We start from the raw sequence: 17,831 nt of genomic DNA, 5'->3' as shown, positions 1-17,831 counted from the left end.
ATTGGTTCCTTATATTCCACTCCACTGTATTCTTTTGTAAGACCGAAAAGGATGTGCAGTTGTGCTCACACTGCCTACTTTTCTGGCAACACTGCTCTTCAACGTCCATCTTCAGGTTGGCATAGCTAAAGCTAGGTAAAACTGGACACAACTTCTGCTTCACCGTTCTCTGACATAGTGATCACCGTGAGCTTTGGACAGTATGATGCATTATAATAAAAATACAGCTATGAATACTACAGTTAAACCTTGTCACAGTGAAGTTGTACTGTATTTAGTGAAAATACCATTGTTGTATCCATTATTCATTATGCTGATATTGTCGGAAAAAATGTTTCACAGATTCCACACATTGTGCGGACCTATGTTAATGTGAAGCATTAGTCACATAATGCATGCTTTTAACATTTCGATTTGTGCACTTGTTGGAACTTGCTAAGAGGCCATAGAAAAATGTTGACACAATACTTGTAAACACCAGGTTTTATACAGCACTATTGTGATGTGAACCTCACCAACAATATGTGTAGTAGAACATGAATGCCATCTCAAGTACAATGCACAACATAGCTCAATGAGAATGAAGGCACACCCACACACAAGCGTGGTGCTGAACTAGAAGCATCATCTGCTGTGTATCAGAGAAATAAGGAGAGAACATTTGACCATACTCTTGAGTATTTTCTCCTTACAACTGGTTTTGCAGGTAGGACATGAAGGCTGTGATTGAAGGAATGCCTAATGGCACCTGGAGTGCAAAGCATGATGCATTAGTGAAGAGACAACTATACTCAATTTCATACATAGGAGGAAATGCTCTGGGAACCACGCAATAGTGCACCCATAGAAGTCTCACTCCGCACGTCTTGTGATGCAGTTGTTTTTGATCTGCAAAAATTTTTTTAAATAACTGCTTCACACATCACAACTGCTACTTGTGGACACAAGTTGATGTCAAATCACATATTAATTATGTGTATCTGTGCTACAAGTAGGCGACACACTACGTTTTTGTTGTGGTGCAAATGATGCGCTGTGGCTGCTGGTGGCAGAAACATGCTACTCCGCTCCTGTGGTGGTAAATAGATTGAGATGTTCAGTGCATTTCATGTAATAAATACCTCGTGTTTTGCAACTTAAAAGTATGAGACCTGATTTTACTGGAATTACATGGCGCGTACCTAATACAGTTAAACCTCGATTTAATGAAGTAGGTAAAATTGGCAATTTGCTTTGTTATATCGAAATTTCGTTGTATTAAAATTTGACCTTTTATGCAAATGAGTACAGTTTCCAATTGATTTTTTTGACACAGAAAGGGGCCACAGAATTTTCTGAAAATTAGCAAATTTGAGAAAACAATTGATTTTGATGAATGTGGTAGTTGTCAACGAATGATGCGGTTTCATGCCATGTCGACGATGTCTTCAAATTGGCGGTACGAACTAAGCGAAGCCAGCCACACTTTCGCATGCACTCTGCCCCCGCGGCTACGAGCGTCATCCGCACTGGGACGACGCTATCATGAAAAGCGCCGGCAGCGGGGAGCAAATGCTTTATCTGCCTCTCACTCCAATGGGTCACCGAAACTCGATATTATGCAACTTCGAATACTAAACACGCTGGAAGACGGCTTACAGACGCTGTCTCAGCATGCCCACTCTTCGCACATGCGGCAGATTACTTCTCAAGCAGGGTGCGCTGCTGCGGATTGTTAGATACAGACCATTTCTCAGCATCAGTCAAGTTCTCCAAGCGCAGCCCCTCCGTTCATCGACGTTCTCCAGTTGTGCGCTGGCGCGCGTCGACCGTGTTACCAGACCCGCTAGACAGGCTGGTTAAGCCTTGTTGTGACTAGGGGTTCGAAGACGTGGGATCCTCTTTCCTCGTGGAGGGGTAAGTGAACGTGAGGCTGGGTCCGATATTCAAGACGTTTGACAAACACGTATATATTTACATATGTACAAGAAAATGCAAAGTAATACAGAAAAGTTGATTATGAAGTGGTAGTCACCGCTCACTCCTTCTGTCTGTTGCTCCTTTTATGCCTTGCGTGATCATTGATCAGTCACTTCCCCCAATCCGCTGTCAGGAGACCGATGACATCAGGTTCCACTAATCTGGAGGTAGGTTGCCCTTTCCCTAAAAGGGGAACTTGGTCGGAAATGCACACACATCCTGGGCACAAACAGGGAAATAAGGGGAACGTACGCTGATCCGATCGTATTCTGACAGGTGATGGCCGTGTCATTGCACTGACGGCGTCTCCAGTTTGGACATGCCAATTTGTGCAGCTCACAAGTGATAGCTGTATCACACGAATTGCTCAAACCTATCCTTATCGAGGTACTCCCGCGCTGGTTATAATTCATCCGTGTCGAGAACCATTTTGACGAAGCCACCGGCCCGTTCCCCATAATCGTGTGAGCCATGACCGAAGGGTGTTGCGGGGCGAACGGCCAATCACAACAGCCTGCCCTCATGTCGTACGGGAAGCTTTTGTCTTCTCCCCCCCTGTGTAGGGATTCCTCGAAAGTGTACATGTAGTTCGCCACATTTCGAGGTGATTGACCTTAGTCCCAAGAAAAGTTGCTTTACAGCACAGAAAGGTTGTTGGGGACGAACAGGCAAGGAGGCAGCATGGGACAGATGCAGCCATTCGGAGGGGAGAGCTCAGTGAGTGTCCCCATTGGCCGAACATGACGACACCTGTATGGGCTCACCGATTGGATGAAAATGATGGCACCTGTACGCGCTCGATGATTGGCTGAAAGTGACGTGATCTGATGGACTAAAGGGGTTATAAGCCAGCGAACCATTGCAAAGGGAGAGACATTCACAGACGTGCTTCTTGCTGCTGGCCACAGCGTACGATTCACTGCCGGCCAGCGATGACTGTTTACTGTTATTTTACTTGTTTCAAGTCCTGTCTCAGTCCTTTCTAAGTCCTGTGTTCTAACTCCTGTGTTCTAAGTTCGTTCTCAAAGTCCACCTCAACGTCAGCCAACTCCCGCACTCAAGGGCAAGGTCTAACAGGATGTGCTGTGCCGCGCTTACAGCCATGCACAGCCATGGCCGAGATCCGCGCCAGAAATCACGACGCGCGCAAGCTTACTCGTCCTCCTCCCGCCCCTCATACAAGCTTTATTGCATCACCATGAGCTCGCTACCCTCCCCCTCTGTCCTTTTGCTCGTGCGAGAAGGCGGCACTTGTGAAGCCACCATCTTGTCTAATCCTCGCACACTTTCACTTGCACCTAAAGCACCAAGTGCGCGGGGCGCAATAGGATCTTATTGCACTTGGACTTTATACGGAACACGGTGCAGCTCCAACTTCGGTGGTCACTCTTGTCGTGCCACGCACGATTTGAGAGGTGCGTTTGCAAGCCACCGCTTGTAATTCAATCATTTGACCATCTGCGTCAGCAGAAGTTTCCGTTTATTGTCTCGACATCCCTTTGTGGCAGAAGCGAAATTTCGTTGTACTTTATTGAAATCGCATACAAACACACTTCGTTAAATTGAGGTTTTAATATATGGGGTTCTATGGACAAGAGGTTATGAAAAGTTAAATTCTTCATTATATCGACAATTTCATTATATTGAAATTCGTTATATCAAAGTTTAACTGTATTCTTCTTTCATATGTAATGCATTACTTTATGGTCGCAAACGCGAACAGTGAGAGAAGTCTCTCTAGCCTTCATGGCGTTGCCTGCTATGTATGACACAGAGTATAGGAAAGACATGTACGCAATGCGATCACAATGTTATCATCAATGTGATCGCAGGGGACTGACATGTTGGTTTGCCTGCTAATGTCCTTAAGCCAAGCTATTGACCAAAAAACGCACATGCATCCAGAATGGCTCATTCTAAGTTGCTCTTGCTGAGTACAGCCGGTGACCGATTTTTCAGCCGTAGAGGGGGCTAAATGTCAATGTGAACTCCACTACTACTGCCATCAGTCTAGGTCGAGCGCCTGGTACAAACATGTCTATGTCAAGCTTCCCATAACAGTTACTGCCAGACACTCCACCAAGCAGCCACTCTGCCAGCCATCAATTCTTTATCACAGCCATATTGCTTAGGCTGCTAGGCCTAACCAGCGCTAGTTGTCAGTTGTCAGTAGTCTGCAACCGAGGTTGCAGCTTGGTACCAAGCTGACTTGGTGGCAACTTTATACACAGCTGCCATGTTCACAGTATCACATTCATAGATCTCGTCCAAAAAATTGAGCAGTGCATTGTATGGCATCGAAAATTTCACTGATTGTACAGGGTGTTGCGTACTCCAGGGTAGCGTATCGTACTGCTGCCGAGTTGTAGCGGCGCCTGCCTATCGAGGCTCGACCGACGTTACTTATTGGGTAGCGTGGCGGTGTCGGCGGCCTACAGGCATCCGGTAGACCATGGCGACCAAGCAAGGGCGAGACGATTTCTAGTGCGAGACTTGTACGGTTTATTCAAAGGTTGATGAAAGATGATGAGAAGAGAATGAAGTGATCGAAAGTACATTTCGGAGCCCCTTAAATAGGCTCTCTATAATCGTGAGAGGGATCTTGCTTCCGTCGACGTCACGTGACCGGCACAGAAAGAAGGCCCCTCCTCCTCTGGTTATACCGAGGCTGCTGCAGGGAGGAGGTCGTCCCGCCTCCTGGAATTGTAGACGCTTGCCCGATTCTTTTGCGCGTTGCTGGTTCGTGGAAGTTCTCCTGCAGACTTTGGCCGTTCAAGGAAAGGGTCCCTCTAAACTCGCACACACACACAAAAGAAGCCTGTAAACACTGCGGGGCTTCCGCCAGACTGGCAGACACTCGAAATGGTCATGGCGAATTAGGAAGTCACGCTTCATTTCGATGAGGCAAGGTGTGTGAAGGTCGGGTGAGAGAAATTCCTTTCTGCACGTGGTGCTGGACGCCAACCGTAGCAGGAGCAGTCACGCCTCATTTCGACGAGGCATGGCGAGAGGTCGGGTGAAATTCCTTTCTGCACGTGGGACCAGACGCCAACCGTAACAAGGGTCATCCACTCTTAGTATGAGCACAATGCAGCATGGCCGAGCTGCAGGAGCACTAACGTACGTGGCGTGGCCGCGCATAGAAGCTAAGCAATGTAGGTGAGAGGGGCTTGGAGGTGGGCCTTCGTGTTGTCTGCTAAAGCGCGGGAATGCACTGTGCTTTAGCAGACGACATGAAGCCCCACTTCCAAGCCCCTGTGCGCCTGCACTGCTTAGCTTCAATGTGCAGCCGCACTGTGCCATGTTTTTATTAAGAGTGGATGACCCTGTACATTGCTTTTGGAATGGTCACAGTGCCACAGGCGAGTCTGAAACTTATTTTCAGATTTTGTTTAACGATGCACTGCACACTTCAGATATTGCCTAGACCATACTCGCTACAGCAGCGGGTAACATGTGTAACATACTGTATTTTCTCCTCCCATCGTCATCTCGTCTCCTAGTCTAATCATTGTCTCTCCTCGCCTTCAGCTGTTTCCATGAGTGTCCACAACACATTCCTGTCTTCACCAATGCAAGCACTGCAAAGTGCCATTCTCAAGCCTCATTTAATTTGTGTTACTTTTGTCCACCAACACTCTCTCCCATTCTCAAGGCGACTAGGGCCTCAGCTTTGGCCAGGGCATGTCGCAGCAACCTTCTGACACGGCAGCAGAAAGTGGCACCCGGCCTTCCACATTTATATTGCCTACCCCCCAAACGTGCTGTGACCTTTGGCACAGCAGACACAGAAAGTCATGTCTTCTTGGAAGCAACTAGTCTCGCAATACAGTCACACAATGCCATAATGAACAAATCCAGCCCTGTACAGCATCCGCAGTTCCAAGTTGACAATATCAGAATTTGAGCTTGTTGGTTGAACATATTGTGTTTAGAGCAGCACAAGAGACTGCACTGCTGTGTGCGTTCACTACTGTCGCTGTCCATTGTCGCACTGTTCTAAATTCAAGAATTCCAAGTTGTCGGTGACAAAGCCTTTTACACACTGAGTTCACAGAAGCAGCATCTAGCATGGCTTTATTTTTCACTGGTTGGTGCGCTCTAATTTGCTTTGTTTTCTCGAAAGTGCACTTGACAAAGACAGTGTTTTCTGAAAGGCACTTATACTTGGGGAAAACTTTTCTTGGCCATGAAGTGAAAGCTGTGCGGGTAGAGCTTCTGAACACACGTTGTATCCAAATTATTCCACGCGAGTTTGGCCCCAGTTTCAGTTTCGGCTTCAGCGACCGTGCCTAGCTTCTTTACATTAGTGAAGGCAAACACAATCAGCTTCACATGATTTTCTGAAGCTAATCAAAGACATCCCTTATGCTTAGAGGTCAGAACAGCAAGCAACGCAGCCTCCTTCGGAGCTCCGAAGCTGCCGTGTGACCTTGACGTCGATGAGAATGGGAAATCGGCATCAGTAGAGCCAGCACAACATAAGTCAGCGCACTCGCTTGTTTGTAGTACCAACTCTTGTGATTTCCAGATAGATTTGCCTGATATCTGCATAGACATTGAACACACTTGTTTTGTGTGCTAAGACAGCTATTTGTTGCTGAAGTTGGTCATCAGTCTTTGAGGAGAGCTGACAGGTGGGACAGCAGGCATTGAGTGACTATAGAGGGACTTACCAGGCAACACAGGTGCCATTTTGCCATTGAGGAATGCGTAACATGTGTAACGGTCTTGCATGTGTGAAAACTTGAGAGGGCAAGCTAAAAATACAATAAGTACCAGTAGCTGGCATGGTGAATGTTACATTTAATTTCAAATTGTATGCTCGGCAAAACAAAAGAGCTATGTTCTCTATTTTCCACGTAAGGAAATGTCAATGAAATTGCAGGTCTACTTCCAGCAGTGGTACCACAGGCGGGATTCGGTTTTGTAGCCTTCACTTCATAGCCAAGAAAAGTTGTCTGCGAGTATGGTTCACATAGAGAATTGTTGCGCAGGTCTAGAAAATCTGTCAGTGGCCATATTTGACATTTTTGTATCGGAATCCTTATTCTAAGGCACATCCAAACAAGAATTTGCTGCTGTGTCAGATCCCACATATTCATTTTCGTTATAGCAGGCAATACTCGATGTAAAGCATCTGCAACTGAATTTTTTATTTATTTCAATATATTCAATGATTTGTTATATCTAGGTTTTTCTATATCATGGTTTGACTGTACTTTGATAGTTTTATTACTTCCTGACCAATATCTTCTGCATAGCCTCATATGCCCTTTATCATTTTTCTTATGCACCCTTGGCATGCTGTCACTGCTATTTGTTGATGGTTAGCATTGTATCAATATTGACCCTTTTCGTGGCGACCCCGTGGGCGCTGCCATGTTTGATCACATGTTGACGCGTCCATTGCTTGCCTCAACTGCCTCCGTTGCCTCCATGTTTACAGTGGGTATGTATGAGGCCAGTACGGCTTAGCAAAGCTCTGTTTCGGGAGATGTCGTAGACAGTGACTGGGTTGACAACACGACGCTTTGGCCACAGCTTCAGAGAACATGCAAAAACGCTTTGGAAGCTGATTAAGCTATGTCCAAACAGTGCAAGCAACGTATGTGGTGCTTGTTTTAAAAGCGAGGCTAAATGTACATTCCAAGCTATCCAAACTTACCACTCACGAGTGGAGTCAGGATTAGTGTGTTTTGCTAGAGTCCTTCCAAAACATAGAAGGACTCTGGTTTTGCTCTTCATTCTTTATTTGGCAAATATTTTGAAGCAGTGGCCTGTTACATTTCTGACTTAGTAAACTTCCTTGGTGCAGTCACTATCTGATTATTTATACCTGATAGCTTGTGGGTGTGCGCGCAAGGCTTGAAACAGCCGTTCTGTACTGTACATTGTAATACCTTGTAGCAAAGATGTATTATCGCTAGTAACTTGCTTACTCTTGTGGACCATCACAATACATTCAGCTTCGACTATTCATACGCTATTGGTGTAGTCCGTCATTTATTGTGCGTATATGGTGCGCATATATTCAAGTGTGTGCCCATTCACTTATTCTTGACACGTTGGCGATATAGTGGGCATAAGTTTCCGAGCCAGTTGGGGTAGATGTGTGTAGATACTATACTGTGCGCGAAACATACTATGACAGGAAGCAGCACCACTCCCTTTGTCATTGTTTAACGAACAGTACTCATTCTTGCCAATGTTCTGGGGCTGAAGCACTTTCTTTGAAGGTTAGCAATACAACGCTGGTGGATGAACAAATTTCTGTATCCTCAAAGAGAGCTGTACATCTCTAAGTGCCGGTAACATGTGCGGACAGTTGCAGCAACAGTCCGTGAACTTGGCTACACAGATTCATTCCATTGCTTAATATGCCAGCCACTATTTTTGCAGCCAACTAGTGCACATGTCTTCAAACCGAATGTTTCAATCTGGCATGATTGGAGCACAGTGCGTTAGCAAAAACTCAGTTGCATTTCCGACAGTTGATCACACAGTAGCAAAGTGGAAGCTGTAATCGTTTTGTATTCATGTGCTGTCGCTGAGGTGATGTGCAGCGCACCACCGGAAGCGCCATCTCGTTTCTCTAGATCAAACTGCTCCACGAAAAGGGTCAATATGCACTGAGACTAATATTCAAATGCAAAGGGAGGAATGGGGTGGCTATATTCTTATCAGAGTAAGCATGTAAGAGTAGTAATGGTTGGTACTAGCAGGACTATATCCTTCAGATGTGTCTTTATCGACTCATTCCATTTGTGGTTTGACATATTCACTGGCAGTATACGTGTACATGTCTATGTATCATAAAGGCTGTTAAGCTTACTGGTGTGGTTCTTGCTGTCAGTCCCAAAAGAATCTGCTACAAACTCACTGAGCCCCACTACAGAAGAATTTTAGTTCATTTGTCTGATGACAGAACCATCTGCTGCCTATCATAGCTTCTTGGCAGTGGTGGTGAGGCAGTAAATTATGAAGCACACATTCAACACTCTCCCTTTCATCTACAATCAAAGAGATTATTGGCTGCATTTTGTTGGAAACACTGCATTACACTAAAGTTATGCTATTGTTCATAATTTGCTGTGACATAAACAGATATAGAAGACAAAAACAGTACTATTTTTGTGTGCAACTAAATTTATGAATCATCTGCAATTGCTCCATCTTTTCTCCAGAGTGCAGTTGTCAGCAGTATTTCTTCATGGTTCCTAGGGAAGCTGCCTAGTAAAAGTGAGGTTCCATCCCCACAGGTAGGCGTTCATTCCACATTAGGTCAGCAGCAAAAAGAGCTAGTAAAGTCTCCCTAGTAACAGATATTTAGCATCTTGTGACTTATGTGAAAAACTGTAGTGTCCTCTGTTTTGAATAGGTGTTATTTAAGTATATATGGACTGTTCTGTTTCGACCACAAAAATGAATGTACTACCTGTTTGGACACACGCAGGCAAAGGGGGGATGACGTAGTGCTGTGTGTTGTCCCCTCATCTTCTGTTGACTGTTATGCTGTAGAGCTACTTACGCCATGTCAGCAAGCCCAGGTATCTACCGTTATGTTTTGCCATGACAGAACTAACCAAACAATAAGCTCTGACTAGTATCATTGCAAGTTACAGCTTTCCTTCTCTTCGTTTCTTTTTCTTTTTAAGCTCGTATTTCACAGAAGCATTGTTTAAAAGTATTAAGTGGCAATAAACGAAAGCAAAAATGTGCAGCATTGTTAATTAGAAGTGCAGGGGTTAAAAATTATGTGATCATATGGTGAGGTCAAGTTGTATGGGGGCAAACATTGTATAAAATGAGTATTTGTTATGTGATCACATTGGCCATTGTCTTGGTTTTATTTTGTACAAGTACCAAGACGAAGAACCATATTATAAAGACATAACTTTGAGCAATCTACAAAACTAGTGCTCCTTAATTACTGCATTTGCATGAATATAATGTAAGGAAGACCTTTACAAGTCAATAGAATAATAATGTGATTATAACGTAATGTAATATCCATAATGTAGCAACATCTATGGGTATAGAACAGGGCAACTTAGCATAGCATAATGGGTGATCCATACCACTGTACGTGCCTGTGCAGGACTGCCTGTGCACGCTGCCATAGCGCTGTTCCAAAACAGAAATCTAACAGAAGCGTGTTCTGCTGCACAAGAGGTTTGGTGAGCATGCACCGTGGCAGCTGCATTTGTGCAGCAAGGTTGCATGGGCTCACATCAATACCTGAAGCAACATTACTAGAATCAACTCAGTTTTGCAGCTCCACATATTGGCCAACGCAAGCATGTGGCCCACGCAGTAGTCGCGAGAACTAACGGTGCTGCAGTTGAGTCCAGTTACCGGTCGGCCACGTCAACTGCTGCTTCAGTGGCGCTGCAGCTTGGTATTGCACACACGTTCGCTCGTATGTGTCGATTTATTACTCCACTGAAAAGCTGTACCGCCCTCGCAATTAGAGTTCATGATTTTCACTATGAGTGATAGCTTCGCAAGCGCAATATGAATCCTAAGGCTGACATGTGAACGCTTCGATTTCAACCGCTTTGCCATACTACGGAGCTACTCCAACATCAATCGTGACTGGATGTGTCTTCCAGATAAGGCCGTTCATAATTGATTATGCAAAAGAGGGATAAAAGCAGGATAGCTAATGAGGGAAGAAGCAAAAAAAAAAATACTACTGGATAACATGAACAAGCTTTAAAAATTATTCTTTATTGCGACATCTGGAAATGGAGAGCTCTTTTACATCCTATATAAGCTATGCATTTCTTTCGAGTAAGTTGGTCATATTGCGTGCTGGCCCACCCCCAAATTTAAGTTGGTGCATGTCCAAACTTCATGGTAGTCCAACCCCAAATTTCAAGTTGGCCCACCTCTGCTATAAGCTTCCCCATGCTTTTTCCCTGGAGCTCTATGTGTCCCTATGGGTATTCTCTCTGATCAATTTTATTCTTTTGTTGTTTGAATTGTTCCTTATTGCTTATAAAGCTACCAATCATTAACATTTGTATTATTATAATGATTAAACATCTTAACTTCGTAAATTATGCATTCTTTGTGCAGATGCAAGGCATAACACTTTTGGCGTGGTGGAGCTGTGGTACTTGCCAAAAAATGCTTATGCATTTAAAGTGGATGGCTTGTAGCTGCTTTTTCAACCCGGAGCAAAACACATTGATAGTGAAGCTAGCTTAGCAGGCCTCTTTGAGGAACTATCAGGCATTGTTTCGTATATCATTGGCCTTAGTGAGGTTAGAAGAACTTGTGAGGCGTATACAGTGCTGACTAACGGCCACGTCCTCTGCTATAGAGGACTTCCAGATAAGAAGCAGTACGGAGTAGAATTCCTTATCCAAAAGGGCATAGTGGGCAACATTGACGAGTTCTGCAGCATTAATGAGAGGGTAGCAGTAGCCATAATAAAACTTAAGAGATATAGATTAAAGGTAGTACAAGCCTACGCTCCTACCTCCAGTCATAATGATGATGAAGTAGATCAGTTTTATGAAGATGTGGAATTAGTGATGAGAAAAGCGTGATGAGCAAATGCAGTATACTGTAGTAATGGGCGACTTCATTGCAAAAGTGGCGAAAAAGCAGGCTGGCAAACAAGCAATTGGCAAGTACGGCATCGATTCTAGAAACACCAGAGGAGAGATGTTGGTAGAATTTGTGGAAAGGAATAAGTTGCGAATAATGAACATGTTCTTCAGGAAGCATAGCAACAAAAAGTGGACCTGGAAAAGCCCTAATGGTGAAACAAGAAATGAAATTGCTTTCATACTTTATGCCGATCCCAACATAGTGCAGGCTGTAGAAGTGATAGGTAGGGTAAAGTGCAGTGATCATATGTTAGTGAGATCAAGAAGAAACAAACCAATCTAGATGCAGTAAGGGTAAAAGCAGAGCAATTAAGGCTGGCACTTACAAACAAATATGCAGTCTTAGAACAGCGAGATGAAGATGTTACAGAGGTAATGAATGAAACCGTAACTAGGCTGGGCTTCAAAAGCACCAATTAAAGTGGGAGGTAATGCACCAAGGCAACCAATAGGTAAGCTCTCCCAAGCAATTAAGGACCTAATAAAGAAATGACAAAGAATGAAAGTGTCCAAGTCAAGAGATCAGATAGAATTCGCGGAATAGTCAAAACTGATCAACAAGGAGAAAATAAGGTATATTTGAAATTATAGTGTAAGAAAGACTGAGGAAGCAATAAAAAATGGACGCAGCATGAGATCAGTGAGACGAAAACTTGGCATAGGACAAGCCAAGGTGTATGCACTAAAAGATAAGCCGGGTAATATCAGCAGCACTTTAGAAGACATAGTAAAAGCAGCGGAATAATTCTATACTGACCTGTACAGTACCCAGAGCAGCCACGCTATGTTCATTCGAAGTAGTAATGAACAAGGTACAGAAGCTCCATGGATCGCTATAACTAGCGATCCATGGAGTTAGAAGGGTCTTGCAAGACATGACCCGGCGAACAGCGGCTGGGGAAGATGGAACAAAAGTCTATTTAATCAAAGGTGGAGAAGACATAATGCTTGAAAAACTAGCGGCCCTTTATACGAACTGTCTGTTGACTTCAAGGGTCCCAGAGAACTGGAAGAATGCCAACATTATACTAATCCAGAAAAAGGGAGACATTAAAGAATTGAAAAATTATAAGCCCATTTGCTTACTTCCAGTATTGTATAAAATATTCACCAATATAATTTCCAATAGAATAAGGGCAACACTTCAGTCAACCAAGAGAACAGGCTGGCTTCAGGAAGCGATACTGTACAGTGGATCACATTCATGTCATCAAACAGGTAATCGAGAAATCTGCAGAGTACAATCAGCCTCTCTATATGTCTTTCATGGATTATGAAAAGGCATTTGATTCAGTACAGATACCAGCAGTCATAGAGGCATTACGTAATCAAGGAATACAGGAGGCTTACATAAATATCTTGGAAAATATCTACAGATTCCACAGCTGCTTTAATTCTACATAAGAAAAGTAGAAAGATACCTATAAAGAAAGGGGTCAGACAAGGAGACACAATCTCTCCAATGCTATTCATTGCATGCTCAGAATAAGTATTCAAGCTATTTAGCTATTAAACTGGGAAGTCTTAGCAGTAAGGATTAACGGCAAATATCTGAGCAACCTTCAGTTTGCAGATGACATTGTCCTGTTCAGCAACACTGGGGACAAGTTACAACAAATCAACAAATGATTGAGGACCTTAACAGAGAGAGTGTAAGAGTAGGGTTAAAGATTAATAAGCAGAAATCAAACATAATGATCAATAGCCTGCCAAGGGAACAAGAGTTCATGATTGCCAGTCAGCTTCTAGAGTCTGGGAAGGGATACATTTACCTAGGTCAATTACTCACAGGGGACGCTGATCATGAGAAGGAAATTTGCAGAAGTATAAAATTGGGTTGGAGTGCATACAGCAGACATACTCATCCTTACTGGAAGCTTACTATTACACTAAAAAGAAAGGTGTACAATCAATGCATTCTACCAGTGCTAACATATGGGGCAGAAACTTGTTGGTTGACAAAAGCTTGAGAACAAGCTAAGGACCGCACAAAGAGTGATAGAACGAAGAATGTTAGGCGTAATGTTAGGAGACAGGAAACGAGCGGTGTGGATCAGACAGCAAACGGGGGTAGCCGATCTGATTGACATTAAGAGAATGAAATGGAGCTGGGCAGGTCATGTAATGCGTAGGTTAGATAACCGGCGGACCATTAATGTTACACAATGGGTGCCAACAGAAGGGAAGCGCAGTCAAGGACAGCAGAAGAATAGGTGGGGTGATGAAAATAAGAAATTTGTAGGTGCTAGCTGGAATCAGTTGGTGCAGGACAGGGGTAATTGGAGATCGTAGGGAGAGGCCTTTATCCTGCAGTGGACATAAAATAGGCTGATGATGATGATGGTATTGCATGCTCGACACAAGCCAGGCTTCGAGCCTCCACAGACTAGCGCGAGCTCCAAATACTCAAACCTCCAAACTAACTTCTGCAGGACGCAACAAATGTGCAGCAACAAAACAACCACCCGGGATGTAGCCACAGTGAAGAAGACGCGCAACTGGAAGTGCTGCCGGTAGGGTGACTCGATCGCAGTGCTGTTTGTTTTTGCGACTGCCACGGGGCCCATGTTTTCAGTGGAGCTGTAAAACTGAGTTAGTTCTAGTAATATTGACTTGAAAGCGCCTAGGTAAGTTCTCTTCCAGCAGTTGGACTACTTTATTGTTTTAGTTTATTTTGAAAAGGAATGGTTTGCAGGACTGGGAAGGAAGGACTGTAATAGGTTGGATAAGCCAGTGGCATGTACAAGCTCCAGAAGGCCCTGGGGGCAGACATTGAAGCTTGTCCAAGTCTGCTATACTCTTTCATACATAGCAGGCAACGCTATGAAGGCTAGAAAGGGATCTTTAACTGCTTGCATTTGCGACCAGAAAGTAGTGTGTCACATATGAAATAAAGGTCTAGGTATACATTATATAATTTGAGGTAATGTTTTAGTAACATTAACTTTTATGTTGTAAAATACGACATATTCATTACATTGAAAGTCTCACAGATCTGAAGCTATTTACCACCGAACGATTGGAGCGACACATTTCTGTGCATGGCAGCTGCAGGGCTCCGCATGCGCTTGTGACCCATAGTTCTTGTATTGAGACACAAAGTTGCACGAATAATACATAGTTTGATGTAACCTTATGTCTACAGGTTATAGTTGTAATATATTACATAGGTATATGATAGGGAGAGCATTACAGATCAAAAACTGCACTGTAAAACATGCGGAGTGGGACTTTTGTGGCAGAACTACTGCTTGCATAGCTTCAGCAGCGTCACCTTTTAAGTATGCAACACAGTATAGCCCTCTAGGTTGGCTGCACGTATTCCTGCCTATGAAACGTAGAACTTGCAGTGTGATAAGGTTGTCAAGCTGGCAGACATCCACTTGGTCCAAGGGGCCAAGCAGTGTGGGCAAGCTTAAGGGAATTAGTTGTGGTCCTGTCTACGTCATCCCCTCATTTTCCTTTGTTGCGCTGAGTGGAACTCTCTTGCTTTTTGCAGACTAACACCTCTTGCAGTCGAGAGGTTGACTTTCCTGGAAAGCCCAGTTGGCTGGTGGTTGATTTTGTTGCATGTTGACAGGCTAATTGAAAGAGAAGAAAATTAAAATACCCTGTTTAAAAGCATGGTTCTGGATATAGCAGCACAAGTTGCCCTCTCGGGCTTGTAATCCAGAGGGTGAGTTGGGGTGGGGTGAGGAAGTGGGGGAAATGTGGGAATGGAGCATGTTATAGTGTAGGGTACACTGTAAAATTTTATGGCTAGATGCAGTGTTTCATAGCATAAATGGGGACATGTTAAAAGGTGACATAGACAGGACAATGTATGTCACCTTGCCACTAGCATCATCCCCGTTTTGCTCTGAAGCCGCACCATTTAGCCAGGATGTTCCATCTACTAGCCCAGTCACAGAACTGCTAATGGTAAAATTTTTTTTATATAGCTTAAACTCATGTAATTTCTGAGTTTATTTAGTGAACCGCACACCACCGTTTTGTAGCGATGCCTTTTCCAATGCTATTCCTTGCCACACTTCATCAATGGTCAGGGCGACACTCCACCTGCATTACCAAAGGAATCGGCCGGCCATGAATGGGGGATGATAAGAGTGGCATTGAATCGAGTGGAATGCATCATTACAACATCATGGCCCTAGACCTATATATATATCATGATGATCCCTTTCTTGCTACACTGTATTGCCTGTCTGTAAATTTCTACTATAGTTTAATTTTTTTGCATAACACAATGTAAGGATCCACAAAAGTTTCGTGGACCTACAGGCTTCGTTCTCACCAAATGCCTTTATTTCTTCTAACACTAAATTAGTATGCAGGCTTCTGCAAAGCAGAACTGAAGAAAATAAAGCCTTCAAAGAAAAAGCAGGCTTGTAGTTGAATGGCTCTGCAAAAAAGTACATGGGTGGCTTTTTGTTTAGATCTCCCTACCGTCATCACTATCAATGCAATTGTGATGTCACGGCCAGCAGAATGGATCTGGCAAAAAATTTTTACCGTGTTAGAAAATACTATCCGCAAGTTGAAAGAACATCCGTCTTAGCAGCTGGCAGTAATGTGTGCTCATTCATCATTACCAGAGCAAAATGTCTTGGTACTTTGCCTATAATACACCAAGAGCCTCTGCTACATTTAAGGTTGAAGTGCATTGCAGCCACATGTATTAAAGACTGGGCTGGTAAAACTGTTTCACGGTATCAATCATTATTGAAGAAAGCATGGAGCTGTGTGCTGCTGATCTGATAGGTACCTGGTTTGCCTAAATTAATAGGGGGAGCCTTTCATAATTTCTTGCATTTAAAAATTATTGCCATGGTATCATCATCATCAGCCTATTGTTATGTTCACTGCAGGACGAAGGCCTCTCCCAGGGATCTGATACCAACTTGCGCCTGATAATTTCCTAATTTCACCACCTCACCGAATTTTCTGCCATCCTCAGCTGCACTTCCCTTCCCTTGGCACCTATTATGTTAACTCTAATGGTCCACCGGTTATCTGCCCTAAGCATTACATAGCCTGTCCAGCTTCATTTTCGTTTTCTTATTGTTGACTAAATATCAGCTGTTTCCATTTGCTCTCTAATCCACACCACTCTCTTTCTATCTCTTAACGTTATGCCTAGCATTTTTTGTTCCATCTCTCTTTGCATGGTCCTCAACTTCTTCTCGAGCTTCTTTGTTAACCTCCAAGTTTCTGCACCATATGTTAGCACCTGGTAGAATGCAGTGATTGTATGCTTTTCTTTTCAATAACAGTGGTAAGCTTCCAGTCAGGATTTGGTAATGGCTGCTGTATGCACTCCGCCCATTTTTATTCTTCTGTAAATTTCCTTTTCATTGTCAAGGTCCCCTGTGAGTAATTGACCTAGCTAAGTGTCACATAGGCGTACCCCTGCATAGAGTCCGTGGGCTCACTGCCGATCATGAATTCTTGGAAAGGTGCAATGTTATTCAAACATTTTGGCTGTTGTTGAGCAGTGGTATTATGTATCGTCTTAGTATTTCTTCAAGGCCACTTATTGCTGCTATCATCTGTTACAGTCTTGGTATATGATGGTGTGATTGGCTAGCTACGCAAGCCTTCTATAGAACACTTTTACTGTAGTTTCTTAATGCCTTCGGAAAACAGCCATCATGCACTTTAGGCAACACATGTTTTATGCCAAGTTTTACGAGTGTGTTCACCGCTGTGTGGGTCTCAGTTCGACTGAAGATAAAGCTGTACTTATCAAAACATTGGCACATTTTATTGCTCACACTGACTAAGTTTCTGCAGAGCTTTTGAAGACAACACTGCATTACAGCTCAATGGATTGACTGTAGCAGTTAATTTCATCTCTAAGTGACAGCAATACAACATTGCCCATTCTAACCATGTGTAATTGAGCTTGCAGCTATTGTGAGGCTACAAACCAATACCAATTTTGTCTATATGTTAGCCAGTGCTTGTGCAAGTTGAGAAAAACAACTGGCATGAGGTGGTGTTGATATATTCATGCACCAATGCTGACCCTGGCCTACTAGAAATGCAGGTGCAGTTGAATCCCACTAGTATGACATAAATCACAGGGTATTTAGAAAAATTCATGGTCAAAACTTTTATGCTGCACAGTAAGCAATGATTAGTGTATGTTAAGCATGGTAGCAAATGGAGACTTGATATCTGCTGTCACTTGGTACTGACTGTTGCTTCTTTCTTAATAGCCAGGGCCAGCATGCAATTCAATCACTT

At 43.6% G+C, this 17,831-nt stretch overlaps 1 protein-coding gene across 2 annotated transcripts in view; it reads left to right on the top strand.

Moving 5' to 3' along the window:
* Positions 1–17,831, top strand: part of LOC126548511 (transcription factor A, mitochondrial-like) — a 44,963-nt gene that overhangs the window by 20,323 nt on the left and 6,809 nt on the right. Inside the window, exons 6-7 of one of the 2 annotated variants that reach the window (XM_055063452.1) lie at positions 9,147–9,221; positions 14,015–14,119. In XM_055063452.1, coding sequence (XP_054919427.1) covers positions 9,147–9,221; positions 14,015–14,104 — 165 coding nt within the window. In that variant the 3' untranslated portion in view covers positions 14,105–14,119. Of the gene's footprint in view, positions 1–9,146; positions 9,222–14,014; positions 14,120–17,831 lie in introns of those variants that run through there. The other variant, XM_050196729.2, reaches the window with a different exon arrangement.

The sequence above is a fragment of the Dermacentor andersoni genome, chromosome 1 (assembly GCF_023375885.2).
Source record: "Dermacentor andersoni chromosome 1, qqDerAnde1_hic_scaffold, whole genome shotgun sequence".
NCBI lineage: Eukaryota > Metazoa > Arthropoda > Arachnida > Ixodida > Ixodidae > Dermacentor > Dermacentor andersoni.
This window is presented reverse-complemented; position numbering and strand designations above follow the sequence as displayed.